Here is a 27,848-nt window from a genome sequence, read left to right on the forward strand (position 1 = left end):
TACTGTAAATACCATTTATGAGGCTCCCAGTGAACTTGCGACGTATTGCAGAATCAGAGAACTCACTCCTGCTCAGCTCACATGTTTTAATTCAACTAGAAACATCCCCTGGATGTACTGCTTTGTTTCTGGTACAGCTGATGTGCGAACAAGAGCTGGCGTGTCCCTAAAGGCAGATGTCTTCACACCTGCCCGTTCAGGTGGTTTTGTCATCCTTTTAGTTATTCCTGTTCTCCGTCACAGTGGTTCCATCAAGAAGGAACGACACAAAAGCATCACTGATGCATTTAGAATGAAAGGTGGCTTTCTCCGTTCTTTTTTTCATCAGTGGATGGAAACTGGGGGCAGTGGCAAACATGGAGCCAATGCTCTGCTTCTTGTGGAGGAGGAGAGCAGACCCGAGTGCGCCTGTGCAGCAATCCGGCCCCGTTGAATCGTGGACGTCCTTGTCCTGGAGATTCCTCTCAGATCTCCAGGTGTAATACCCAAGCGTGTCCTGGTGAGTTAATTTACAGCCTGCACGCGGGACAGTGTGGTCGAAGCCTGTGGCGCTCCCAAGATGAGGCGTAGTCTGATGTCTTGGCCAGTTGACCAAGTAATTGTATTTTTTTAGTTTAAAATCTCCACTGCTACTTCAGCTGTTAAACAATTGTTGCTTTTCAGAGGTGAGTGCGTAAGGTGATTCCCGTGTTACTGTGCATTTATCTCATCCCATATACACAGCATCCTGTTATTTGCAGGTCGTGAGCTTTACTCTTGCAAGTAACATAGTAATATTTGCAGATATTCTTACTTGTTCTGAATATTCTCACCCCCAAAGTACCAGACAGAGGTGTTTTCACGTCGGGCTTTTTTTTACCTCCATTCTTCCCTTTCGTCTCCTGCGCAGGTGGGCCTTCACGTGCCAAAGGCAGCATCATTGGAAATATTAACGATATTGAGTTTGGGATTGCTTTCCTGAATGCCACAGTGACAGACGGCCCCAACTCTGAAACTAGAGTAATACAAGCAAAGATTACAAATGTTCCTCGAAGCCTTGGTAAGGTTTTATTCACTTTTTATCACTTTTTCCTTTTAGCCAGGCTGAATTCTGTGCAATGTCAGCTTTCGCCACTTCATTCCATTGAGTGCCACCGAAGAAACGGAGCTAAACTTTCCATAGACAAGGAGAGGAAAAGAGAATCTTCAATATTTACTTCTAGTACATTAATATTTGTGAAATTACTCTTCTGAATACTCTAAAATGTATTTTTCCTAATTTAAATCTGAAAGTGTGTAAAACCAGTGCTACGTACTTGTCTTCGTATTCAGTTCCCACTGATGTGGGTCGCATAAAGCTGGGCAAAAAGCTTTCAAATATGATGTTGTGTTTCTTTCAGGTCCAGCGATGAGAAAGCTTGTTTCTATACTCAGCCCAATTTACTGGACGACTGCAAAAGAAATTGGAGAAGCAATGAATGGCTTTACGCTCACTGATGCGGTCTTCAAGAGAGAAACTCAAGTGGAGTTTGCAACTGGTTAGTAACCTCTGATCTACCATCTCCAGGGAAGCAGTCACGGTGCCAAGCCTGACGATATTCCAGAAGCGTTTGGCCAAGGCCCTCAGCCACGCCATGTGAATGTTGGGGTTGTCCTGTGCAGGGACAGGAGTTGGACTTAATCCTTGTGGGTCCATTCCAGCTGAGGATGTTGCATGGTTCTATGATCCAGGGATCCCAGGTCAGACCTGAGTCTCTGGGTGGGATGTTTTCTAAATCCGTGGGCTTTTACAATTCACAGGTGAGATTCTGCGAGTGACTCATATTGCGCGGGGCTTGGATTCCGACGGAGCTTTGCTGCTCGATGTTGTTGTGAACGGCCATGTGCTGCAGCTCCAGTCAGTAGCTGATGTTAACGTGAAGGTAAAACTGCTCGAGACGCCACTCTTTTCTCTCGCGCTACCTCTCTCTCATCTACATTAAAGAAATAGGCACTAAGTGCTGAAAACTGTTTTACTGTCTGCAACTTATTTTGCGCCTGCTTTAATTGACACATGCGAACATAGCCTTTGAAAACAAAAAGTTGTCCTCGGGAAGGTAGTATTGGTCCCTCGAGATTTTTAGGTGCTGGAAGGGCAGTATTGAGAAGTGTCTTTGGGGCTCGTTGACACGGGCAGGCGTGTCAGCTTTTGCTTTTGGTAGTTACGGAGGAGCATCTTGAGCCTGTCGGGCCTCGTGGCTTCCCTGAGGATGACACGGTCTCTTTTATGCCGTGGCACGTTGCAAAATGATCTGACTTTTGCTGGTGATTGGTCTGCAGCTACAGTTGTACGTAGTCTGGCAGAGAACCACTCCTGTGGCTGGTGAGGTGGCGAAGGCAGGGCATTGGCAGATTCCGAATCGGGGTGTTTTACGTCTCCTTACCCTGCGCGCTCTCGTGATGCTCTTAATAATGTGCTCCTTCCTCTGCTGTAGCATCAAAGCTGTGTCCCGGGGAGACGTGGGTTATGGCACGTAGTCCTGGGACACAGTTCATCTGAAATACTTTACAAAATGCGCCTTTTCAAAGATTGACGCTTCTCTATTAACTTTTTCAGGAAGGATTAGAGGGAGGTTTGCCTGACAGCGAAAGGTTACGCTCTCGCTGCTGAGTTGCTCTGCTGATTGTTTCTAGGAGCAGTTTCCTAATTAAGAGAGCTGCTAGCACTGAGCTTGTACTCCTGATAGAAGGGTGGACTTCAAAGGAACTTCTTCTGTCTTTTGGGTTTAGTGTAAGCCTATGAAAAACATTTTGCTTAATATAATGTGTGGTGTTAAAGGTTTTGGTTTAAAAACACCGTCTGGTTGATGCCTGATCTTACTGTGAAAGAACAAAACATTCTTTAAAGTTGTTTTTTATAAAGATATTAATTGGTTAGTGGTAGGTAACGGGTACAAATGTTTTAGTATCTTAATCCCACGGTACAATAAATAAACATGAAGTTCTTGCCGTTTTGATACAGTGCGATGTGTAGCGTGTCCGATATTTATACCCAGAATATTTTCTCTTCTGATTGTTTATTTAGCCCACATTGTCAGCAACTGACACAGAATAAAAGAAGTATTTAGGCCTGTAAGATTGTTGTTGAACAATAAGATCGTGGTCAGGGGTGTTGGGCAGTGCTTTGCTGTGGCCCACGTCGCAGGATCCTGGGTACCACAGCCCGGTTCTTATTGACAGAAAGAACACTGCTAAGATTAAACAGTTATAAGAGTGAAAAAAAGTCATATGCTTTGTGAAATACAATTTGTTCAGCTGCAGCCTGTCTCAGAATACATCTCAAACTGGTTTATTATACGGAGACCACAGTCGTGTTGGCTGGAATCCGTGGTTGATGCCTGAATCTTGTTCTTTCAGGATTACACGGAAGATTATATTCAAACCGGCCCTGGGCAACTCTACGCCCATTCTACTCGGCTCTTCACCTTGGATGGAGTTAGTGTGCCCTATACATGGAACCACACGATCACCTACGATTACACCAAAGGAAAAATGCCTTTCTTGGTGGAAACACTCCATGCTTCCTCTATTACAACGGAGTACAACCCGCTGGAAGAAAGCGTGGCTTTTAAAATCCACGCCTCCATCGCAAAAGGTATTGTTCTCCTCTTGTGCAACAACAAAACAAGGGATAAATAGCATCCTGTCTTCCTGGAATTCATTACCTACATTCTCAAAAGGTGATTGTGGCTTTGAAAGGAAATGCTGGCAACTTAGGAAACTTTCTAGTAGATCCTTGGACCTACGTGTGTGGTTAATATACCCAGAGTGATGTGTGAAGCTGTTGTGACTTCTCATCAGTGATGTCCATTCGCACTTGCTGACACTGATAACATCACCGGTAGCTTCAGACAGTCAGCCCGAAGTATTTCTGCATTTCCTTGTATGTACCTTTAATTCTCTAAAGTAAAATTATGATGGCTTTTTTTGGTGAGGTCAAGTGACAGTGAGGGTTTTTTTCTTTTCTTTGGTTTTGCATAGCTATTAAGAAAAAGGATTGTCTATTTTTCTTCGCACGGCAAAACCCACATAAATGTAAATAAGATACTAATGAGGTTGAAGAACGTTCAGAATTCAGCATTAAAATGGGTAAAATGTCCTAAGTGCCTCCTCAGCTTGAACTGCTGTGGAATTATTTGGCGTGGACCAAAAGTGTGATGCTGAGACACAGCTGGAAATGTTATTGGTGCTGTATAGATATATTTTTATGGCCCGATACGAATGGTGCACAGTTTGTAGCCACAGCCTTCCGTGCGCCCCGTAAATCTGGCGAGTCCGAACACAGAGGCAGCGAACAGATGGCTCCATCGACTGCCTCACCACTGGCTGTCATTAAACTCTCACCCAAGGGATCTTCAGGAATAGAGCCATGTGTAAGCAGGTTTTCCTTTCAGAAGTCATATTTGCTTAGCAGAATGTCATGTTACCTTTTTTATATACTATTTGGGCCTTTTTTTTAACACTGTAAGGCTTGATATAATCTTTCAAATGAAATAACTCAGGCTTGAATGTAAATGAAACAGTGGCATTGCTTGTCTTGGCCTTTCTTTTCAACAGCAGCATTCTAAATGAAGGAAAATAATTACTCTTTCCACCTCCCAGACTATGAACTCATGGTGCAATTTGAAAGCTAAATAAGACTTTTTTTCCCATTTTAAAGTGAGGTCTGGTAAAAGGAGGTCTTCAGACCAAGTTATGCCTACGCACGAATCTGGCCAAGCCTTTACTGAACTTGCATTTATTTCCTCCAACAGTTAATATACTGCTTTCTTTCTTTAAAAAAAAAGAAACGAGTCAATTTTCATGTAGCAAAATACATGTGATCTTTGGAATACTCTTGCAGAGACTGCTCAGTGCAGCTCATAGCACACACTTGTGTTCTGCAGTCACTTCCCATAACTTTTGACGCGGTAATTTGTTTGGTTTGGGTTTATTTCCCTCATTTTACATGAAGTGGAACTTCATGTTCTTTTAATAATGAAAACTTTGTGGAGGAACTTTGCAGGATGTATCAGGCTGGGATGCAACTTGGAGTCACTCTGAGGGAAACTCCCTTCACCTGTTTAATGTTTTTGAGAACAGCAAAGCCTGTGGACCGCTGACTTTTAGTGCCCAAGTAGAAAAATCACTAAAGTCTGGATTTTAAAAGTTTCTCTTCCAGTGTCCAAGTATAATAAATCTTTTATAAATAGCTGGGCTGCGGTTCTTTATGTTACGGTATTTTTTAAAAGTAATAAAATGACCATTTTTTCATTTACAAGTAACACGTGCTTCCTTTACCACGCAGGAGATCGGAGCAATCAGTGCCCTGATGGGTTTGGTTTGGACTCGTCTGGGCCTTACTGTTCAGGTAACGATGTGAGAAGGGCAGGGTGTGATCACAGAGTGGTTTGGGTTGGAAGGGACCTCAAAGACCATCCAGTTCCACCCCCTGTAATGGGCAGGGACACCTCCCACTGGATCAGGGGCGCCAAGCCCCATCCAACCTGGCCTTGAACACCTCCCAGAATGGGGCCTCCGTAATTTCTATGGACAACCTCTGCCAGGGCCTTACCACCCCTATCGTAAAAGAAATTCTTCATTTCCACCTAAATCCTCCCCTCTTTTAGTCTAAAACCCTTGCCCCTTGTCCTGGCCCCCTACCAGGGCCCCTACACGTGTTCGTGTTGGTTTGGGAACCGTGAAAATAAGAGCAGGGAATGTATTCCTCAGCTGTTTCCTTGAAGCTGCTCCATTGCCAGATCTAGTTTTACCCCGTGGGCTCTATCAGACATAAACCTCTTCAGAAGGGTTGGTTTGCTATAGTTTCTTGTGAAGTCTTGTGAGAAGTCTCCCTGGTTTTTCAAACGTTTCCTTGTTCCTTGACAGGGGACAGGACAAGAGGGAATGGCCTAAAGCTTCGCCAGGGGAGGGTCAGGTTGGGTATCAGAAAAAAATTCTTCACAGAAAGAGTCATCGGGCACTGGAACAGCTGCCCAGGGAGGTGGTGGAGTCGCCTTCCCTGGAGGTGTTTAAGGAACGGGTGGATGAAGTGCTGAGGGACATGGTTTAGGGAGTGTTAGGAACGGTTGGACTCGATGATCCAATGGGTCCTTTCCAACCTGGTGATTCTGTGATTCTGTGATTCCAGACGAAGATGAATGTGCTGCAGGAAATCCTTGTTCCCATACCTGTCATAACACCGTGGGATCTTACTACTGCTCCTGTCTGAAGGGCCTCACTATCTCTGCGGATGGTAGAACGTGTCAGGGTAAGAGGAGTATTGCTGCGGGCAGGTTGGATACAGAAACACCACTGGCACTTAAATCAGTAGGGAAACACCCATTTTCTCATTACAAGAATATAATTTATTGCAAGTGTTCTAATTATTTCATATCTGAATATATTTGCAATCAAGAATTTCATAGTTAATCGCCTTCAATATACTGTTTATGTTTCATTTTGATGTTGGGAAGTTTAGAGCTCGTTTTTAATTGCAGATATCGATGAGTGTGCGTTGGGTGGACACAGCTGCCACGCTGGCCAGGACTGTGAGAACACCATCGGCTCGTACCGCTGTGTGGTTCGGTGTGGGAACGGCTTTAGGAGAACAGCAGATGGATTTAGCTGCCAAGGTATGGAGATGGCTCTGGGTTTTGGTGTTAGTTTTCGGGGTCTGAAAATGCTGTCTTTCAGACAATTGAAAGTAAATTCTTTATAAAGATGTATCTCTAGTGAAGATGTCTATAAATCTTCATTATTAACCTAACAAGACAGGTTGTGGATTTTGAGTTGGTTTGTGGCTTTTTTGGAAACCTTTTGTTCTTGCTGTCCTTATAAATGAAAGTAAAATCTTATCGGGGAATATCCTAACACCGGCGCTTTTGTATCCCGCCTGCATTTTCTTTTCCAAAGAAGTGAGAGGAGTGAGCACTTCTGATGTGAGCGCTTCACTCAGCCGTGAGGTGGAGCTCATAGCAGAATCCAGAACATTGACTTAACCAAAACACCGTTCAGGTAAATGACAACAATGTGATTCACAGCTCTGTTACCGAGGATTTGTATTGTTCAATAGATGTTAACGAGTGTCAAGAGTCCAATTCCTGCCATCAGCATTGCTTCAATACTATAGGAAGTTTCCACTGTGGCTGTGATCCAGGATACCAGCTCAAGGGCAGAAAATGCATAGGTATGAATGATTTTTTTTCAATGTTCCTTCTTTCCTTCCAATGGATGTAATTCAGCATTTATTTCTTCCTATTTTTTAACCTGAAACCTTTATGAAAATAAAGGTTTATAAATAAAATAAAGGTTTATGAAAATAAAGGTTTATAAATAAAACCTTATGAAAATCCTACTATAGATTGTTTTTAGTACGTACTTTTTAATTGTAAAGCAGTTATGAAATCCAGAGGCAGCGGGAACTGGGCCAAGAAATGGGTGTGAAATGCATTCAGACGTACATACCCAGTGTAATTCCAGCTGGATTATGCTGCTCTTCAGGAACTGAGCATAAGGGAGCGAGTTCATTTTCATTCTTGCTCTTTTTTTCCTTTTTAAACAAGATATAAATGAGTGCAGGCAGAACGTGTGCAGGCCTGATCAACTCTGCAAAAACACCCGCGGGGGCTACAAGTGCATTGACCTGTGTCCCAGTGGAATGACCAAAGCAGACAATGGAACGTGTATTGGTGAGTTATTGGTTGTATTGGCGTTCCTGTACTGAACAGGAACAGTGAGGAACGTGAAGCATATAAGAAAATCTTTGAAATAGTCCCATGTGAATGTAGATTTAAGGCATCCACTTTTGTTCATGTATGGGAACATGGCTCTGGAGTGTGTCCAGAGAAGAGCAACGAAGCTGGTGAGGGGCTGGAGAACGTCTGACGAGGAGCGGCTGAGAGAGCTGGGGGTGTTTAGCCTGGAGAAGAGGAGGCTGAGGGGAGACCTTATTGCTCTCTACAACTGCCTGAAAGGAGGTTGTGGAGAGGAGGGAGCTGGGCTCTTCTCCCAAGGGACAGGGGACAGGACAAGGGGGAATGGCCTCAAGCTCCACCAGGGGAGGGTCAGGTTGGATATCAGAAAAAAATTCTTCACAGAAAGAGTCATTGGGCACTGGAACAGCTGCCCAGGGAGGGGGGAGTCACCTACCCTGGAGGTGTTCAAGGAACGGGTGGATGAAGTGCTGAGGGACATGGTTTAGGGAGTGTTAGGAATGGTTGGACTCAATGATCCAGTGGGTCCTTTCCAACCTGGTGATTCTGTGATTCTATGATATGTATTTAACTTTTTTGGAATTGGTATTAAAAGAATAGATATGTCCTTGCTACTTCTAGATTAGCTTTTAAGATAAGGTTTTCCTCAGCATCTCTTCTGTGTTGTCACCTTGAATTCTGTGAAAAAACACAGATGTTGTTCCTTGACTGAAATGTGTGAATGCTTTCTGAAGAGTTTGTCCCAGGAGCTCTGAATCGAGATCACAGGTCCTTGTGCTTTTCAACATAACTGATGTCACTCATAGAATGCTAGAATAGCTCGGGTTGGAAGGGATAGCAAAGATCATGCAGTTCCAATCCTCTGCCATGGGCAGGGACACCTCCCACTGGATCAGGCTGCCCAAGGCCCATCCAACCTGGCCTGGAACACCTCCAGGGATGGGGCAGCCACAGCTTCCCTGGGCAACCTGGGCCAGGGCCTCATCACCCTCATGGTGAAGAAATTCCTCCTTATGTCCAATCTAAATCTGCCCCTCTCCAGTTTATCCCCATTGCCCCTCGTCCTATCCCCACAGCCTTTGTGAACAGCCCCTCTCCAGCTTTCTTGTAAGCATATCTAGGAATTATTAGATTCTTTAAATCCTCTGAGCGGAAATAGAAAAAGAGATCTCACAAATATTTTTAAAGAAATAGGGAAATCTGGGGAAAACAAATATACTACCAGATGTTTTTTTTTTCTTCTGGGGTATGCCAGGAAGATGGATTATGTCTCTTTAGTAGCTGATGAATTCGGAAACCTCGATTAAAAATTCTGGAAATCAATGGAAAAAAGTGTGTGTAAATGCAATGCAGTTGTAATTTTTTTCTGTGTATCAGCTCAAAATCTGTTTTCAGACTGCGATACGCAGGTTGTGATTTGTAACGCAAACAGGGTAATGCCTAACCGTGGCCCCAGGTAAGAAAACTGGATGTTCAGAGGCCAAACCTATCTAGAGGATCAAATTCACTTGTGGCTTAACTGCATTCCTTGTGCATTAAGAATTTAATGCTGTAAGAGCTTTCAAGAAAAATCTGACTACCTCCTCTTGTATCGCTGCCTGCAGACGTCGATGAATGCCGGGATGGGACCCACCAGTGCCGCTATAACCAGATCTGTGAGAACACACGGGGAAGTTACCGTTGTGTGTGTCCAAGAGGATATCGATCCCAAGGAGTTGGAAGACCTTGTGCAGGTAAGTCGTCCAGACGCGTAATTATTGCATATTTGCTGCTGCTGCTTTGGGCTGAGCGTTCTCCTCTAACAGAGCAACGCTGTCCCAGTTGAAGACTCTGCTATATGGACAAATTTGCTCTGAAGTTCAAAATGACCCATCTGAAACAAAGCATTCCGTTCAAAACGAATAGTCCAAGCGAAATCATTCAAAATAGAGATTTTTATAGATCCATCCTTAGAAAACGGAGAGCGCTGGCAAGCTGCCGCTCCATGAGGCTTTAAAAATCAGGTCAGGTTTGTTAGTGGGTTACAGTGAAACGTGCCGGGCTGTACTTTGGACCGCATGGATTTGCACCTGAAGGCAGCCGAGCAGGGAGTGACGTGGATTCCCCTAAAGGAGAACACCCAAAGGATGTGTTGCAAGAGGCACCGCAGGCCCTGACCTCCGTCACCTCTGCAGGCACAGAGCACGAGCGCGCTTACCCTCCCACTAGAACTGCAGAGGGCATTCTCCGTATGGATAGAGCGGAAGAAGCCGATAGGCGTTTATCACTCAACACACTGATTTTTGGGTGGATCAGAGCAGGGAAGGAGGATTCCTGTCAGTCGCAGGAATGCTGACTGTGGAGTGACTCCCCTGTGCTATCTGTGTAGAGCCTTTTGGCATTAAAGCTCACAGAGCTTTCTCCCACCCACGCGTGTGTGGCATCTGGAGAGTGCGCACAGAGCTCTGACGTGGAGAGCTGGAGAGATTCACGTATGGTGACAGCACAAGAATCGCTTCCCCTGGCATTTCGTAAACCTCAGGATCTTATATTCACCCTTTCTGTATTTGTGTGGAATATTTAAAATATACCATTAATAATAATAAAAGATAATAGCTGATCCACCTCGATAATAACGATTTATGAGTGTTAGTATTTGACACTCAGTGAGGTTGGTTTTAGTTGCTTTCATGTATCATATCAGAGAAGCATTCCTCCATGATGACTGCTTCAAGATTAGCTTTCCTAAGTGATAAAATAGTTGCGTTGGAGAACAGGGTTTCTTTTTTCCTTTTTAAACAGCGTAAGATTTTGGACTGCTAAAAGCCAAGAATGTTTTTTTTCCTTTAAAAAAAAAAGAGATTAAATTGCAGTAAGAAACAGCTTGGCTGTAGACCAAGACATGACTTCCGCCAGCTGCCTCGCTACTGAAATAAAATCAATCCCAGACTCCTTAACATGTATTAAAACCATTTAAATTTCTGACAATAATAAGGTAGATAAAGTCTAGGATTACAAAGACAGTGGCAGCTGCCTTAGAGCTATCTTCTCACCAAGGAGCACTGAAGGCTTCCTCCTAAATTGAAGTATGACCTTTATGCACCTTTGAATTTTTCTCTGCTTGAAAATATATTTAAAATATAGATGGGTCAAAAATATTAGTTCGTGTGCATTAATAAAATCCAGGTTTTATTATTAATGTTTCCAGTGAGCATAGGGAAGAGTTGAAAAGTAGGTAGGACCCTGGACTGAAACAGAAGGATTGGCCTTTCTTCCTACCTGTGCCACTTTACTCTGGGTAACGTCCTTTGTGGCACAATTCACTGCCTGTTGGATGGGTTAAAGTGCTCATTTCTTTCATAATTTCTATAACTTTTCATCCATTGATTGTTCCAACGCCATCGGTTGCTGTAAAGATGTTGGTGCAAAACCCTGTTGTTTATTTTATGCAGGTAAAGAATGTAAAACTTGGCAACTTGAGTGCTAAGGAAATGATGAGTTTCAGTGTTCTTTTACATGACTATGAGTAATCTTTCATTTTAAGCGCACAATGAAATGAATAAACTTAAAATTCGTATTAGTTGTTGCCATATTAAAAACAAAACGCTTGACAGTTCTAACCTTAATCACATTTCAACTGAGATTATATGTGAAGTTTCGGTTACACGTTTGTGAAAATACTGTAATATTCTGCAGTAATTACTCATGGATTTCCAACTCTTTAAGCCCCAAATTCTTGAAAACTTCAAGATGAGATACTCAGTAGAAAATGAGGTTTCATTTTTATTATGTTTCTGAACAGCTTTATTGTTTAAATGCCATCATCATGCATTCCTGTCTTGGAGGGTTAAAAACTATGCTCAAAATGCTGTGTTTAGAGAAGACCAAAATGGAATTGAAATAACGCGATTTCAACTGGTGTTGAAATAACACCACCGCTTTTACAATAATAGTTTAAAGAATACACGCGTTCCTAATGAGACAATTAAACCCTTATTGAGTCACCACTAAGATAACCGTTAAATTCTGGTTAAACGAAGTTCATAACATCTGTCCATCATAGATATGTTGTTGGGTACGTTATTATCAGGTTAGTTATTTCTGGCGATAGAATAATTAAAGCTGGAAAAAACCTTTAAACAATAATTAAAGCTGGAAAAGACCTTTAAATAATACTTAAAGCTGGGAAAGACCTTTAAACTCATCCAGTCCAACCGTAGGCACAACCCTACCATGTCCACGCCTGAAGCACCACATCTACGTGTTTGTTGAACTCCTCCAGGGATGGGGGTTTCGCCACGTTCCTGTTGGGAATTAGCAGGTTTTTGTCTTTTTCTCATAAAAAAGAATGATGGCACATTTGAATGCTGAGTATGTCAATGTTTTCTTCCACTGAAGAAACTTGATGAAAATGTCTTTCTGGTAGTGCCAGAAGGAAGGAAAACCTGGGACTGCGGTGTCCGAGTGCGCTAATGTTCTCTTTATGCGGAGTGAAGGGCACTCATCCTGGTTTATAGCGTGGTTTATAAGGGATCTTAAACTTAAAGATGATCTAAGTTCCAACCCTGCCATGGGCAGAAGAAAGGAAAGACCCCGTCCCTGGGTGGGTTTGAACCACCAACCTTTCGGTTAACAGCCGAACGCGCTAACCGATTGCGCTACAGAGACTCCTGGTGGCTCTGGTTTGATTTAAGGATGGGTCTTGCTCGCATCGCTTTGGATTACGCTTTGAAGCATTCCTTCATATATAATAATAATGCTTTTTTTTTAATTGTACAGAAGTGAATTAATATTTGCCATTAGATCACCAACCTTTCACAGCAGGGATGACCCATGGCAACATCAGAGGTTGGAAGGTACTCTACCTGTGACATGTCCTCGAGACACAATTTGTCCCCTGATGCCACACACAGTGACCTATCGGAGCTTTTTGAGCTTCTCTCCCTGCCGGTCTGAATGAATTCTAACCTTGTACTTCTCAACAGTCCTCAGTGTTGGGTGTCCTCCACCCTGACAGCCTCTTCCCTTCATCTGTGGAGCCCTTAGGGAAAAAAAAAAGGGCTGTGGTAGTAGTGAGCAGCTTAGGGTGAAATGGTGGGCAGCGTGGGTCCAAAGGGCCACTTATTTCTCAGGGTGCATCTTCTCTGGTAACGAGGGAACCGAGGTTGGTGCTTTCAGGCTGTCACACGGCCCTGCTCCTGCCAAAGCTGGGGGGAACAGGCTTGGCTCCCTGCTTTATGGCCGTACCATGCGTGCAGGGACACCAAGGCCAGGCTTTCAGCTGAGCTCCTGCTGTGCGTGAGCATCATCTGGTGTCACAGGGAGCCTTAAGGAAGAATAAAGGACGGAATAACCTGCCTGCTCGGCATTGTGTTCTCCATGTTGTACTGCCTTACAGGTCTCGCTTTGAGCTAAGTGTTTATGTATACATGTCCATGTAGTTATGTGTTGTTGTTTGTTTGTTTTTTCTTTCTCCTCTCCACATGGTTTCTTGCTCTGGATCATGTCACATGAGCAGACATTAATGAATGTCAACAAGTGCCTAAACCCTGTGCATTTCAATGCACCAACACCCCCGGCAGCTTCAAGTGTGTCTGTCCGCCTGGACAACATTTATTAGGTGATGGGAAATCTTGCGCTGGATTGGAGAGATTGCCAAATTACGGTGCCTATTACAATAGCTATAACTATGCTCAATTCTCCCCTGTGAGAGACAACTATCAACCGCAGCAGTATTACAGGCACTCCTCAAATCTCTACAGCTCCTTCTCAGAGTATAGACACAGCAGAATACCTTTCTCCAGGACTAGAAGGACCATTAGAGAACCTTGTCCTGAAGGCTATGAGGCAAGAGATGGCAGATGTGTAGGTAAATGTCAGTCGTATCTATGCAATTCTCTTGTTTCGGTCCTTATTCTTAGGTTACTGTTTAATATATACCAGGGGCTGATGGTTTGTGGTGCTGTGGGGTTTCCTCATATTGCCCTGATAAACGTTCAGACAGTTCTGCATGTTCTTGTCTCCTGAGTATGTAGCAAAAACGTTTAAAAACCTCCTTCTTGTAACTTCTTGTTGGAATCGTGCTGTTTATTGTGTGTTTGCAATGATTTCTCTCTCTTATTCTCTTTCTTCTGATGATGGTGCCTCCCCTTTGTGAATATTCCCACACTTCCAAGCACACCAGTAGAACCAGTGTAGTCCTGGGGATGTTGCTTATGTCAGATTCCCGCTGATAATGGTTATCTTCAAACCCCTTTTCAACCAGATGAAAGACTTTGGGATTGAGCCCAGTGGGGCCAAGTGGCAGCACTGCTGCCGGAGGGGGACTCACCGCCTTACGGGCAGTACAAGGAGAAGCTTTTAAATGATTGTAGATGTGATCTATGAAGGGGTGCAGCAAAACTCATGGAGCGTGGGGAGATAGACTGTGAGCAATTAGAGGGGTTGTCGTGAGCTGTGGCAGGGACAGCACTGCCATTTCAGTTCTGTGACGAGGAGAGCAGGGCAGTTACTGGCAAGCCAACCGTATCCTGGGCTGCATCAAAAGTGTGGCCAACAGGGCGAGGGAGGGGATTCTGCTCCTCGGTTTGTCTTGTGACACCTCATCTGGAATACTGTGTCCAGTTCTGGAATCCTCAATGTAAGAAGGAGATGGAGCTGTTGGAACAGGTCCAGAGGAGGCTACAGAGGGTTGGGATGCCTTCCCTACGAGGACAGGCTGAGAGAGTTGAGGTTGTTAAGCCTGGAAAGGGCTCAGAAGAGATCTTAGAGTGACCTTCCAGTACCTGAAGGGGCCTACAGGAAAGCTGGGAGTGACTATTCATAAAGGTTTGTGGGAATAGGATGAGGGGGAACGGGTACAAACTGGAGAGGGGCAGATTTAGACTAGACATTAGGAAGAATTTCTTCACTCTGAGAGCGGTGAGGCCCTGGAACAGGTTGCCCCATCCCTGTCGTAGAATAGTTTGGGTGGGAAGGGACCTTAAAGATCATCCAGTTCCACCCCCTGCCCTGGGCAGGGACACCTCCCACTGGCTCAGGTTGCCCAAGGCCCATCCAACCTGGCCTGGAACACCTCCAGGGATGGGGCAGCCACAGCTTCCCTGGGCAACCTGGGCCAGGGCCTCATCACTCTCATGGGGAAGAAATTCCTCCTTATGTCCAGTCTAAATCTGCCCCTCTCCAGTTTGTACCCGTAACTGGGATGCTCTGTCTCAGCCTCCCTGGGACACGTTCTCCTCACAGACAGATGTCAGACAGATGTTGGCAGGAGAGGGGACTCGCAGGGCTCCCTCCTGCTCCAGGAGGCATCGCCAGACCTGGTGCTTTGCCCAGAAGACAGAGGGGACATAACAAATGAGTTCAGTTTCTGAAATATGCTTCTGTTAAGCCAAATTTTGCCAACTTAACTCACAGTTTGAGTATCTTAGGAAAAAAAAAATCCAGTTAAGTTATCGTGTAATAACACTGGTGAGTTCAGGACTGGGGGTACCCCATTTAGGCTTTACTGGAGCTCGTGCCAGTGCACTTAGCACAGCGGCTTGGGGTGCGTAAGTGATGTGCTTCAACCTAGCACATACACCAGGGCACTTTATAGAGAGACAGTATCCTTCAGGGACAGACAGAGTGATCTACAGCTGGATTCTAGCAACCACTGTTATGGCTAGAGTTATATAGCAATGTGTGATGTTGAAAAATGTGAATATCCTTAATAAAAATGTATTAATTATCCTCAATAAAAATTTATTAAGAGATAAAAGTTTATTTCTTAATAAAAATTGTAGAAAGGCAGACATCAAACCCTTTATTGACATTATAAAGACATTTCAGTGGTCGTATACATGGAGTTTGGTGGCTTAGCAATTTAACTGACAGACCTAGGAATACATCTATGGCTTTAGTTGAGCTAAAATCTCTCATCTTCACCCCAACTTCCAGGTTGAACAAGTTAATATTCTCTTACTTCTGCTTCATTGGAATTAATATCTACATTTAAAAATTACTGTTTAATATGAAAAAATACACCCGAATGATGCTTTTTTAAAAGGAAATTCTGTGCATAGACAGAATCTGATCACAGCATAGTGTAGATTTCCGTAATCGCATCTGTTTCTCTGCTGTATTTGCATTTTTATCTAATGCAACACCTGTAAATCAGACAAAGAGAGGGCAAGCAAAGACCTTATTTCCATTGTTTGAACTGTGCAGCTCTTGCACGAGACTAACTCGAGTAGGATCTCTGTTGCTCTCCAGAACTAGGCAGACATTTCAAAAGAAATTGTATGTGATGTGTATCTAAATCATACCAGTCTGCTTTGCAAATTTGATGTAAAGTGGTCTGATATTTCTATATTTGAGAAGGAAATGAAAACAAAAAGAGTTAAGAACATTTATTGATAGTCTTCCCAAATACTGAGCTTAATTAATTCATCCCCATGGCACGAGTAAGCTCAGTTTGGAAGGGAAACAGCTTTGCCTAAGGAGGGATTAACTGTAAGAACAAGGCCCCAGTGTGAAGGCTTGCCCTTGGCAAGATAATTAATCTGAGCATTTACTAACCATATTGCCTAAAACCTTACTATCAGGCAACTCGGCTTGCTTTTTGGGGCAAGACTATATTTGTATAACCTTGTTGAGGTGTTCAGATTGCACATCTCCCTTTCTAACTAGAACTCTCTAGCAGGTTTGGACTCTCCAGGCAGAATAAATAGTGTGGCTGCCATCAAAAAAGGTGAGGACTTTAATAATTAAAAGTGTTTAAGGAATGGCACAGGTAGGTGTGAAAGGACTTGCTAGTCTTAGGCATTCAACCCCATCGGTAAACAAGATCCACACAACTTCTACCAAGTCTATCCATTGCTTGTGTATGAATAGGACATAAAATACCTCAGTTCAGTACCAGGATCGAATAATCCTCGTGTGTGTGTGTGTGTGTTCGTGCTTCTTCCCACAGACGTCGATGAATGCGAAACCAGAGATACCTGTCAGCATGAGTGCAGAAACACCCTGGGAAGTTACCAGTGCACTTGTCCATCCGGCTATCGCCTGACACCCAATGGCAAAACCTGCCAAGGTACAGAGACCCCTTTGACTGCTTAGAAATGTGTCTGTAAATAAGAAAGATATAAATTGTGTTCAATACGATACAAGATTCAGCATTCAAAATTTCAAGTTTCAGAAGTTTGTATATTTCACATTATAACGCTTCTTGAAACACCAGCAAATTAGACAATTTTAGCCTCAGTGACTTTATGTTACACGTTTAACTCCAGGCAAGTAGACAGCATCTCTAGGAGCGAACCAAATATAGTCCTTAACTCACCTCTGTCAAAGAATGGTACTGTCAGATTTTTGTGATCCACAAAAAAACTATTAAAAATGCACTAATTAGCTTTTGTCGACAAGACCTCTATGGTTTCCGTTGGATCGTGGCTGCAGGGCAGCTCTAGCATGCTACACCTTCCTGCACAGTAATAAAATACCAACAATAATAGATGCAGGTTGTTGGAACTCCTGGCTGCAGTGTCCAACAGAGAGACCAGATTTTGCTTTGCTGACCCAGCCAGATTTTAACCCTTTGTTTCTTCTGCAAGCAGTTGATCGTTTGCATGTCTTTTTACCGTCAGATATTGATGAGTGCCTCGAACAGAATGTTAATTGTGGATCAAATCAGATGTGTTTCAACATGAGGGGAAGCTACCAGTGCATAGACACACCTTGTCCACCAAACTATCAGCGAGAGCCTCTTTCTGGGTACGTTTTATTTTCAATCCCTTCTTGTTTTCCCCCACCCCAAGCTTGGATCCTGTATTCATTAAAGAAGAACCTTTGACTGACACCAGTAAAGCAAAAGGTCAGGGATTGGTATTCCAGGTGATCACTGGTTTTGAGCAGCAACATTCCCTGTTTCCCCTGCTGCTGGTGAGCTGGCTGGCTCTCACTGTCCCTGCACCATATGACTGTTAGTTCCAAAAGAAATAGCACCAACTGTTCTTTTACCAAATAAACTCCAGTGAGCAGCACGCTGCGATTCCATCTGCTGATGCAGTGTAATTCCATTTGTCACTCATGGGCCTGCCTTTGCATCTAAGGTTTCAGACCTACTTTAAAGCCTAGCTTGCCATCACTTTCAAAGCATTTAAGATATCCTTTCAGTCATGAAAATTGTTATCTTTAAGTTACTGTTTATTTCCCTGTACTGGAACAAACATATTAATTCCATTTAAACTTTTAATGTACTCAAGGAAATATCTTGTGTCATAAGCAGAAACCGTCTTTTCTGAACAAACTGAACTGGAATGACACTAAAGTTGAAATGGATAATGTTCTTTGAGGTCTCTTCGTAGTGACAAGCAGTGCTGACAGATATCTCCTGTTTTGACTTTTGGTTAATAGAAGCAAAATTTAATTTGACCTTCTTCCTTCCAGATTCTTTGGTTTATGGCCTAACGCACAGACAACTCAAATGAGGCCACCCAGTACATTTTAAACCAAACTTTCCAACTCTGTTGTTTAAAGAGCAAGGTCCCTAAACTGTATACCATGGACTTCAATGACAGATACTGTATTCAACTTCTTTACATTGCCTCTTGGCACCTCCTGAGGTGATCCTTTTGAGAGAAAGTAGGACAACAAAATGGGCTGCAGCTTTAAAGGAACAATGGATAAAGAGGGTGTGAGCATATTTATAAAGAAATTTAAGGGTAGACAGGAGACCAATGTATACTTAAGCCCTATTGCAGTACTTATCATAGAATCATAGAATAGCTTGGGTTGGAAGGGAACTTAAAATATCATCCATTTCCAACCCTGCCATGGGCAGGGACACCTCCCACTGGATCAGGCTGTCCAAGGCCCATCCAACCTGGCCTTGAACACCTCCAGGGATGGGGCAGCCACAGCTTCCCTGGGCAACCTGGGCCAGGGCCTCACCACCCTCACAGTGAAGAAATTCCTCCTTCTGTCCAGTCTAAATCTGCCCCTCTCCAGTTTATCCCCATTGCCCCTTGTCCTATCCCCACAAGCCTTTGTGAACAGCCCCTCTCCAGCTTTCTTGGAGCCCCTTCAGGCACTGGAAGCTGCTCTAAGGTCTCCTGGGAGCCTTCTCTTGTCCAGGCTGAACAACCCCAGCTCTCTCAGCCTGATACTATGCCTTCTCCCTGCGCTAAAGTGCTCTGCTTATTCCTAGGTTCTGTCTGAAGAACTGCCCAGCCAACGACTTGGAGTGTGATCTGAGTACCTATGCCTTGGAATACAAATTCCTTTCCCTCCCCTTCGGCATTGCTGCTGGTCAGGATTTAATCCGTCTGGTTGCCTATACTCACGATCAAGTTATGCACCCAAGGACAACTTTCCTAATGGCAGATGAGGACCCAGCCATGCCGTTTGCCCTGAGGGATGAGAACTTGAAAGGAGTTGTGTTCACCACCCAGCCGCTGCGAGAGCCAAAGACTTACCGCATGGGAGTCAGAGCCTTATCCTACAGCGCCGATGGAAATATTGAGTATCGGACGACTTTCATTGTTTATATAGCTGTGTCAGCCTACCCCTATTAAACACCCAAACTACTTGACAGTAATCACAGTATTTTAACCGCACTCATAAATACCGGTGGGTATTACCACTGCCAGACTGACTCCTGCCTGCCAAACAGTTGTGAACCATGTCCCTTGAAAATGGTGCTATGCTCTTTTCTTTCTCCCTTCTTCCCTGAGGCTGCCTGTTCAGTCCCAGTATTCCAGTGCAAGAGGAAAAGCCATGGCTTTGAGGACCTGTTACCGCTTGCTTTATTTATTACACCGGAGAAGTCGTTTTCCAGCGTTTGTTCAGAACACCAGCAGAAAAATCAAAGTATGAGCTGAAGTATGTGGTGAAAGCAGTGAGCAAGGAGCAGCCTCTGTTGAAAGCAACTAAGGAAAAGCATAACCAGAAGAAAAAAAGAATGTAATTTCAAGTGGTCTGTGTATTTTAAAGGTTGCTAAGCAGTTTACAATTCTGTGTCAATTAGATTTTTTTCTTGTCAAGTACCTGATAGAATTAGGGCTGTAATATACTACATTGCGTGCTCAAAAAAACAAATGCCACTGTGCCTAATGGTTGCAAATGCTGAAACAAATGATATTACAGTTTGTTTCTAGCTAAAGAATCTACAGTAGAATTTGGAACTGGTACATTTGATTTCCATGCAAGTTTAGAGATGTCACTGTTTTTTGGAAGGAAAACCAACACGGCTACTTCTCCTTTATACAGCAGGTATTTTATAAGTATTTTTTACTCTAACATTCTGGTATAGCCATTTATTTAGCTCCAAATCATATCTATTTCAGCATTGCAGTACTCCTGAACTCAGCAGTTAAAATGTTTTTGGGGTTTTGCAAATGGAACATGGTGTAAGTTTGGTTCAATAATGTCCATACACTGTACACACGTAATTTTGCCAAGATGTATTCTATTTTTATGAAAGTGTATATATGTTTTTTCCTATGTGTATTTTCTATGCAGTATCAAGAGTGTTTTACAGTTAAGTGAGTTAGCATAAAAGGACAACGTCAATACATTGAAAGTAATCAAAATAAAGGTTCCCTTTGCCTTTGAGATTGCTGTGAATTTCATCAAAGCACTTGCCTTTAGCACCAGCAGAGAGCACAGAAGCAGCATGCCCAGCAAACCAGGAGCTGCATGCGCAAACGCAGCCACGTCTCCTGGGTTTTGAGGCACTGGCTTTCCCCCATCCTTCAGTGCTTGAGTCAAGGAAACTGGTGCACTTACTGTAAGACCTCTTGATAAAATACTTTATCCAGAGCTTGCTGACAAGGAGCCACCTCATTTCCTCAGAGGAGAGGGGTTTGCTGAGAGTTTTTGTTGCCTATAAAGGCAGTAGTTATTCATAAATATTTTCAACTCATTGCCAAGCATGAAGTAAGTTGCTGTAATTCCAATGTATCTAAAAAACAGTCATTGAAGGGCATGAAGCTGGGACCTCACTGGGAATTACTGGCGTAATTACTGGGACAGGTTTGCCATTTTCAGTCAATGTGAGAAAGAGGCACCAACAGGAGAACTCCATGTGGGGTCTCCGGTATCCGTGTTGCATGGTTAGGGTGCGAGGAATGGACCAAGAATAACTCATTGCATTCATTCCAAATAAAGTATATTTTTAGTGACAGGGTCAAATTGCTCCACAGGGGAACTTTGACTCTTCAATATTATTTACCATCACTAGTGAAACCTCACTAGTTTTCCCGTGACCTTTCCTTTTTATACAAATGTACACAAGTGACAGACTTCAAACAAAACAGGTTTGTTTTTCAAGTCAGGCTTCCAAGAAACAAAAGCAGTTTAGGAAGAAAAAGAAGATGACTTTCATGACAAAGGGGGAAGGAGAAATGAAAGCAAGCTGTAATATGTACATTATAGGGAAGTACAGGGATAGGGCGAGGGGAAGCGGATTTAAGCTGAAAGAGGAGAGATTGAGATGAGATCTTAGGAAGAAATGTTCTGCTGTGAGGGTGGGGAGGCTCTGGCCCAGGTTGCCCAGAGCAGTGGTGGCTGCCCCATCCCTGGAGGGGTTCAAGGCCAGGTTGGATCAACCTAGAACAGGAGAAGGTGTCTCTGCCCATGGCAGGGGGTGGAGCTGGGTGGGCTTTAAGGACCCTTCCAACCCAAACTGTTCCATGATTCTGTGATTAAAGCCTAAGGAGCACTATATGGTAAGGTAAAAAAAAGGAATAAGGCATGAAATGAAGTTCAAGGATGAAACCAGAACTAAGTGGCATAGAGGATAGAAAGTCCACAACTATCACCACTTGTTATATAGCAGGCATTCAGGAACAGATCCCCCATCCTTTCACCTTCTGTAGAGCTCCAGCTTGCCAGTCCCTTGAGAGAGGAAATCCATGGGAGTTCCTTTTTCCTTCATCCACTGGATGAATTAAAAAGCGAGGGAACAGGTACAGTAATGAATCAATGCAGAATACACACACAGCCCTGTGGGTCAGAACAAGTTATAGGATGAGAACAATGCTCAGAAAAGACAAGAGTAGCAGTATTGGAGAGCTAAGCACCCACTTGCTAAAGTAAGATCCAGACAGCGCTAAAGGAAGCACAGGGATAATGAATAAAGTGGTGGTCATCGCTCTTGCATCATCTTGGTGATTACAGCGGGACTGCTCTTGGGGGGTGCAGGGCAGCTCTGGTACCCTTTGACTCCAGCAGTATTTCTAGTTCTGGCAGCTCAAATTGAAGGCTGTTGCCAATAAAAACTTGGCACGTTATGACCTTTGAAATCCACGGATTAGCTTATGAGGCTGGAATCCAGCCACCCGCCCCCCAGTCGCACACGGGTGGGGAACAGGACATGCAGCACTGCGCTGGGAGGTACCCATCGCCTACACCATGCTGTTAATCACCCTGGCAAGGAGATGCAAAGTAAAGCCGACAAACATCTTTCCATTTAAACTCACCCCTGCTGAGATGTAGAAAGGTATCGATGGGCGAGGGCTTCTGGGCAGGTCCCGCCCAGGCTTTATTTCTGTGGAAAGCCTGTGGAAGGCTCCTCCAGCCATCTGGCCTTCAGCCTCTGCTTCAGCTGAGCTTTTTGATTCAGCACAACACCAAATGGTTTTCATCTGCAATGATTCAGGAGCGCACTGAGAAATTAAACACAGAAGAAGTGTGGAAATGTGGAGCACCTTCTACACCAGCGTTCATTCATGCTGAAAAGCCTGAACATCCACAGACTTGCTCAAACACAGACCTGTTTCTTACTGTGAAACCAGAGACCGCATCAACTCCTGTTGATGCTCCACATGAGCTCCACGTGAGCTCTGATACACCCTTAGCAAATGACTTGATTTGTCTTTTCTTCCCCTGGACAAACTTTTTGAGGTAGTGAGTGTGAGATGAAAGAGCAAGGAAACATCAGAGAGTGCCAGTCTCTGGTGCAAAACAGGGCTGCGATGCATCACATCCAGCAGCGTTGTGATAATGACCTTAAATAGCCAAGCACAGCTTATCCAGCCATGCCCTGTGACTAATGTTCGATGTGGTCCCTAACTGGCAACAGATTTTTATGACCACATTTGCATGTCTGGACACAGTTAACAGAACTCCAATTACCTTTCAGATCATTGAGTTCAGCTATTCTGTGTAAAACTGGTGGCACTCGGCACACACAGCTGATTCTTCTCGTTTGATGAATTTAGTCTTAGAAAGGGAGCCAGAAAATAGTTGCTTGCAAAGGAAGGGATATAGTCTAAATCTGCCCTCTCCAGTTAATAAACTGGAGAGAGGCAGATTTAGACTAGATGTAAGGAGAAATTTCTTCACCATGAGAATGATGAGGCCCTGGCCCAGGTTGCCCAGGGAAGCTGTGGCTGCCCCATCCCTGGAGGTGTTCCAGGCCAGGTTGGATGGGCCTTGGGCAGCCTGAGCCAGTGGGAGGCGTCCCTGCCCATGGCAGGGGGTAGAACTGGATGGGCTTTAACGTCCCTTCCAACCCAAACTATTCTATGATATGGATAAAGAGAATTGTTCTTTAATCTTTGACACAAGTGGGGATTCACATTGTTATTTATGAACAGCCAAACAATGGGGACATCAGAAACTCAATCAAGTCATAAAGCAGTTCTGGTTCCAGAGCAAAGGTTCAGAAATGCTCTTAAGCAATGCTGTGTGACCACTGCATGTCATGATGACTGTGCATTTGGGGGGGCAACCTCCATGCCAGGTTGTAAGAGAAAAATCACGTCTAGCTCTTGATTTTGCATTTCTCTGTGCCAAACGCTAATGTTTACAACAGTAAACACTATTTTAGGTAAACTGGTTACAGTCCCATTAGCCAAGGATCACACACACACACATACGCACACTCTCCCATGCAAAGGGCAACTGGGTGTTCAACTATTGGAAGTAAGAAGATAATTTTGTTAAATGAGATTAGACTTCCCTCGGCCAGTTTGCAGATGATTCCTAAATGGAAGGTGTGGTGGAGACACCTCATCCAGGTGATAATCCTAACCTGAGCCAGTGGGAAGTGTCCCTTCCCATGGCAGGGGGGTTGGAACTGGATGGGCTTTAAGGTCCCTTCCAACCCAGACCATTCCTTGATTCTGTGACTTTGAATACAAACCTTGTCAATAATTGGAATTACATCAAATTTATTCATCCTTCCTCATCGTCTGCTAATGGAATTAGCTCACAAGCCTTCACTTACTTGCCAACCCTACAGGTCAGGTTGTTTTTCTGTGCCCTGGCCTTGTTTGAAAGAGAGTATTTGTGGTTTGCTTACCGGTTCCGCTGCAATGCTCTCAGCGATGTGGAGACTGATAGAGAACCTCAAATTGGGTGTAACCCTGCGAAGCCTTTGCCAAAATATTACCACTAACATTTCGCAGCTGATGTTTTGGAAAGATTCTTGGATGCAGAAATGCAGTTGTCCTTTAATAGATGAGGCTGTAAGTAGTTCACGTGCACCAAGAGAAATGCACAGCGAGGTAAATTCCATGGTATTTTCGCTATGTGCAGTAGCTTTCCTAGAGAAAAGCAAAGAGCCATCAGTGATCACCAGAGTCACAACCTTGCTAAAACAACCCTGACTGCATTTGAATTGGACACGCCATTTAACCAGTCTCTCTTAATCATCTAAACAGGTCTTGGCAGATACTAAGAACAATAGGAAAAGTTAAGTTTTACTTTGAGCTGATGTAAAGTGAATTTTCCTGATAGAGATTTGAAAATGATAGACAGAACAATAAGTATACATCACAAAATTTATTACCACAGCATTAAAAAGAGCCTCTGCAGAGTTGCTAATAAAAACTGTCTGCATTTTACTGAGAACTAGCTTTTTTAGAGAACTCAAGTTGTTATTTGAGCAGTCTGGCTCAGCCCTTGCAAAACTAGTCATTATTTATTTGTAGAGCCCTGTTAATTATCTAAACAAATCACGTAGCACTGGTTGTGCTCCCACCTTGTGTGCTAGAAGAGTTAGTAGAGAATAACAACCACTGGATCTTAGGCTGAAAATCAAACCCAAACTAGTCATGGTAAAATCAGAGACATTTTTTATGCTCTAGAGACATTTGAATAAATTAACCATCAGTAGCTATTTACAAGTATTTGTAGGAGTGAGACCTGGCTGCGTCTGGGCTGTTCATTCACATAACGCTGTCATACACACTTTACTACCTTCAATAAGTTTACTTTGGACCTTATTACACAACTTGTCACTATGTGTCTGTAAAATGATTTATTCCATCCTTAACATGACATCTTTAATGCCATCATTTGCTACTTGGCTACTTCTCCAGCAAAGACAGTCCTAAAAGTGGAAGGGGGACAGTTTGAGCCGCAAACATTTAGAGCACTTTGACAAAGATGTCTGACCCACTTAATGCTGAGCAGAAAAAAAAACCTCAACCCAGGCATTTTTTTTCCTCTAGCTAATCTAAATCTCAGACTTTCTGGTATTCCTTGACAGATAGATGCATGTGTGCAAGAATGAGTTCAGCATGCTAAAAATCCTAACAGTCTCTGCACTGGCTTTTCTACCAGCTTCTATTTCTTTCGACAAATGCTTCTGATACTCAGATACACAACCCAGACATCACCCTCACATGAGTAATTTGATTTGAATTCCACTGAACTCCAAGGGTTTTTTACTTAAACATCATAACAATACGACTATCTCTACTCATGCCTTAAAAGCTGTAACAACTGTTGCAGGATGTTTGTATGCCTGAGCATCCAGACTTTCCAGTAATCTCTCAGTAATGCCAATAACCTTTTCTCTGACCACAGCAAATCCTTTCTCCCCCTACTAATTCTAAATTCTGCCACAAAGATCTTTATCTTAACCTAATAATACGAGCTGCCACTTCTTTGTTTTGAAGTACAGTCATCTTCGCTGTCAAGAAACAGCCTTGCTAGACTTTCAAGTACCTGTGCTCTTCCTCTCAAATTATCCTTTGTCCTTGGCAGAATTCCCCTCACACACAGAGCAGCACTTCACTGCGCTCCTTCAGATCTTCTCTGTTAGGACATCATTCCAGATAAAAGACAACAAAGATGGGGAAATGCATAACTACAGGGAAGGATTCTAATATCTTTTTCCGTAGAAGCTACCTGAAAAATTAGGTTTGGAAGGTATTAATCATCTTCCAGTGTAACCTCATGTTATGAGCAGCACTTTTATAATTACTTCCCTTATGAAAGGGTTGATTATTGAGTTGTTTATTCAGTTTTCTGAGGTCTGTATCTCAAGTCCAGATAAACTCCATTCCATTACACATAGAATACATGCAAGACGCATGTTCAGGGATTTTAAGACCTGTCCCGCAATGTGCTTCTAGGGAAAGAGCATGGGGTTCCTCTGGGTCACAATCTTAGATATAAATGATGCACTGAGATTTGTTCACTGACACTACACCAAAACATGTGATGCAGAAGAAGAATTCTTGAAAATACAAACCTGCTATCAATAAAACCAGAGTCTTAGCTGGCAGGGTATGACTAAAACGAGTTGCTGCTAAGTATGAGCACACAGGAGTGGACAGAACATGTGACAAGTGGTGCCATGAGGAAGGACCAAGACTAGTACCGTAAGCTTTGGGCTGCAGAAGGCCTAGTTCAGCTTTGCCACGTGCTGCAAATAACAGCTGCTGCCACCTGGATTTGTAGGTGGTTAGACTATCCAATACCCTGAGTGCTCTCTGCGACAGTCACCGAGGAGAAAAATGGTACAGAAGAGTAAAAATTGATGATCATGAGTGACTCTCATCAATACAACCCCACTACTAATGAGAGAAAGATCCTTTCTAGATTTAAATCAGAAAGGGCATAAGCAAACACTGGATTATATTTCATATTGCACCATGGATTTACAGAGTTAGTCCCAATGAGAGCTGTCACTGATTCCTTACAAGGCCCTGAGCAGCTCCTTGCAGAGGATGGGAACACTTACAAATGCAACCATGCTTCCATAGCACACCGAGACAATGTGAAATCAGAAAACAGAATTTCAGTCCATATTTGCTGAGAGAACAGATAGAATTGGAGTTTTTTTTATGTCTTTGGGATTTATTCGTTTGTTGTAATGTTTCTGATGAGAACAGGACACACACAGTATCAAAAAGCTTTGCTAATTAGCAAGCACATAGGATCATAGAATAGTTTGGGTTAGAAGGGACCTTAAAGATCCTCCAGTGTTCCAACCCCATGCAATGGGCAGGGACACCTCCCACGGGATCAGGCTGCCCAAGGCCCATCCAACCTGGATGATCTTTAAGGTCCCCTTCCAACCCTGACTATTCTACCATTCTATTATTCTATGAATTTTGTACTCCAGCTTTCCATAGGTAGATTTTCGTAACTAAAGAAAATATTGGACTTACCTTTTATGCAGTGGGGTTTTTTTTTTAAGTTGTTTTGGTCCTACTTAAAATAAGTTTATTTATAAGCTGAGCAACAGTACTTGTAAATCAGAACATCTGGTAAAACCTTGCAGTCTGCCAGATGGTCTTGTGAAAGAAGAAGTGTTCCAAATGAACGGTATTTGCTATACCGTTTAATATGAGTCCAGACACAGTGATTATATATATGTAAAAAGTTTAAAAAGAATGGAAGTGACATCATATCCCTGATATCATCACTCGATGTCCTTATTTTCTGAAGTTCACATATGAATCACCAGCAAACTACTGTCCTGGCAGAAGTCAAAAGTCCCAGAGGGTGAACATGTGTGATGTTCACAGGAAAAAAAAAACAGAATAGAAAAAGGGAGCAAAAACTACAGGTATTTATCATGCTCTATGGACATATTCGTTCTCCAAGTGATATTCATAGATGAACTGAGGCAGCAGAGAGACTTATGAATGAAACTGCTTTCCTGAGCAAATGGAAGGTGGGAAGGAACTTTAGAAGAACAGAACGTTATTTTACTGTTGGGCCAATAGCAGTATTTCCTTTCATTCCACAGTGGCATGAAGGGACTAATGGCAAACATAAACACTTTCTCACACTTTACTATTTAGTGATACAATTTTTCTACAAAATACATGAACCAGGAAAGCTGCATTTAAACTATCTTGTATGACTGTAAACTGGTAATACATTAATATGTCTCTGAAATACATTGCAGTTAATCATCTTTGTTACTAA

The 27,848-nt window shown here is 43.2% G+C and overlaps 2 protein-coding genes and 1 non-coding gene across 9 annotated transcripts in view; 1 reads left to right on the plus strand and 2 right to left on the minus strand.

The window, feature by feature from the left end:
* Positions 1 to 21,535, plus strand: part of HMCN1 (hemicentin 1) — a 196,802-nt gene extending 175,267 nt beyond the window's left edge. Inside the window, exons 93-107 of the mRNA XM_054073595.1 lie at positions 329 to 499; positions 890 to 1,039; positions 1,380 to 1,517; positions 1,780 to 1,901; positions 3,376 to 3,613; positions 5,306 to 5,368; positions 6,149 to 6,268; positions 6,498 to 6,632; positions 7,073 to 7,186; positions 7,563 to 7,688; positions 9,317 to 9,445; positions 13,210 to 13,560; positions 16,645 to 16,764; positions 17,318 to 17,444; positions 18,880 to 21,535. Coding sequence (XP_053929570.1) covers positions 329 to 499; positions 890 to 1,039; positions 1,380 to 1,517; positions 1,780 to 1,901; positions 3,376 to 3,613; positions 5,306 to 5,368; positions 6,149 to 6,268; positions 6,498 to 6,632; positions 7,073 to 7,186; positions 7,563 to 7,688; positions 9,317 to 9,445; positions 13,210 to 13,560; positions 16,645 to 16,764; positions 17,318 to 17,444; positions 18,880 to 19,246 — 2,471 coding nt within the window. The 3' untranslated portion in view covers positions 19,247 to 21,535. The remainder of the gene's footprint in view (positions 1 to 328; positions 500 to 889; positions 1,040 to 1,379; positions 1,518 to 1,779; positions 1,902 to 3,375; positions 3,614 to 5,305; positions 5,369 to 6,148; positions 6,269 to 6,497; positions 6,633 to 7,072; positions 7,187 to 7,562; positions 7,689 to 9,316; positions 9,446 to 13,209; positions 13,561 to 16,644; positions 16,765 to 17,317; positions 17,445 to 18,879) is intronic.
* On the minus strand, positions 12,286 to 12,359 carry TRNAN-GUU (transfer RNA asparagine (anticodon GUU)). The gene has a single exon. It is a non-coding gene; the product is annotated as a tRNA-Asn (tRNA).
* LOC128852938 (uncharacterized) overlaps positions 14,866 to 27,848 on the minus strand; it is a 41,057-nt gene continuing 28,074 nt past the window's right edge. For 4 of the 7 annotated variants that reach the window (XR_008451093.1, XR_008451092.1, XR_008451091.1 and 1 more), the window contains 4 exons: positions 23,980 to 24,223; positions 22,154 to 22,339; positions 21,542 to 21,677; positions 14,866 to 16,756 (listed from right to left, as the gene is read on the minus strand). Coding sequence is in view for 1 of the 7 variants with exons in the window: in XM_054073594.1 (XP_053929569.1) it covers positions 21,654 to 21,677; positions 22,154 to 22,339; positions 23,980 to 24,223 (454 nt within the window). In the remaining 6 variants the exon portion in view is untranslated. Of the gene's footprint in view, positions 16,757 to 21,541; positions 21,678 to 22,153; positions 22,340 to 23,979; positions 24,224 to 25,631; positions 27,428 to 27,848 lie in introns of those variants that run through there. The other 3 variants (XR_008451095.1, XR_008451096.1, XR_008451094.1) reach the window with 3 other exon arrangements.

This window comes from Cuculus canorus, chromosome 8, assembly GCF_017976375.1.
Source record: "Cuculus canorus isolate bCucCan1 chromosome 8, bCucCan1.pri, whole genome shotgun sequence".
Lineage (NCBI taxonomy): Eukaryota > Metazoa > Chordata > Aves > Cuculiformes > Cuculidae > Cuculus > Cuculus canorus.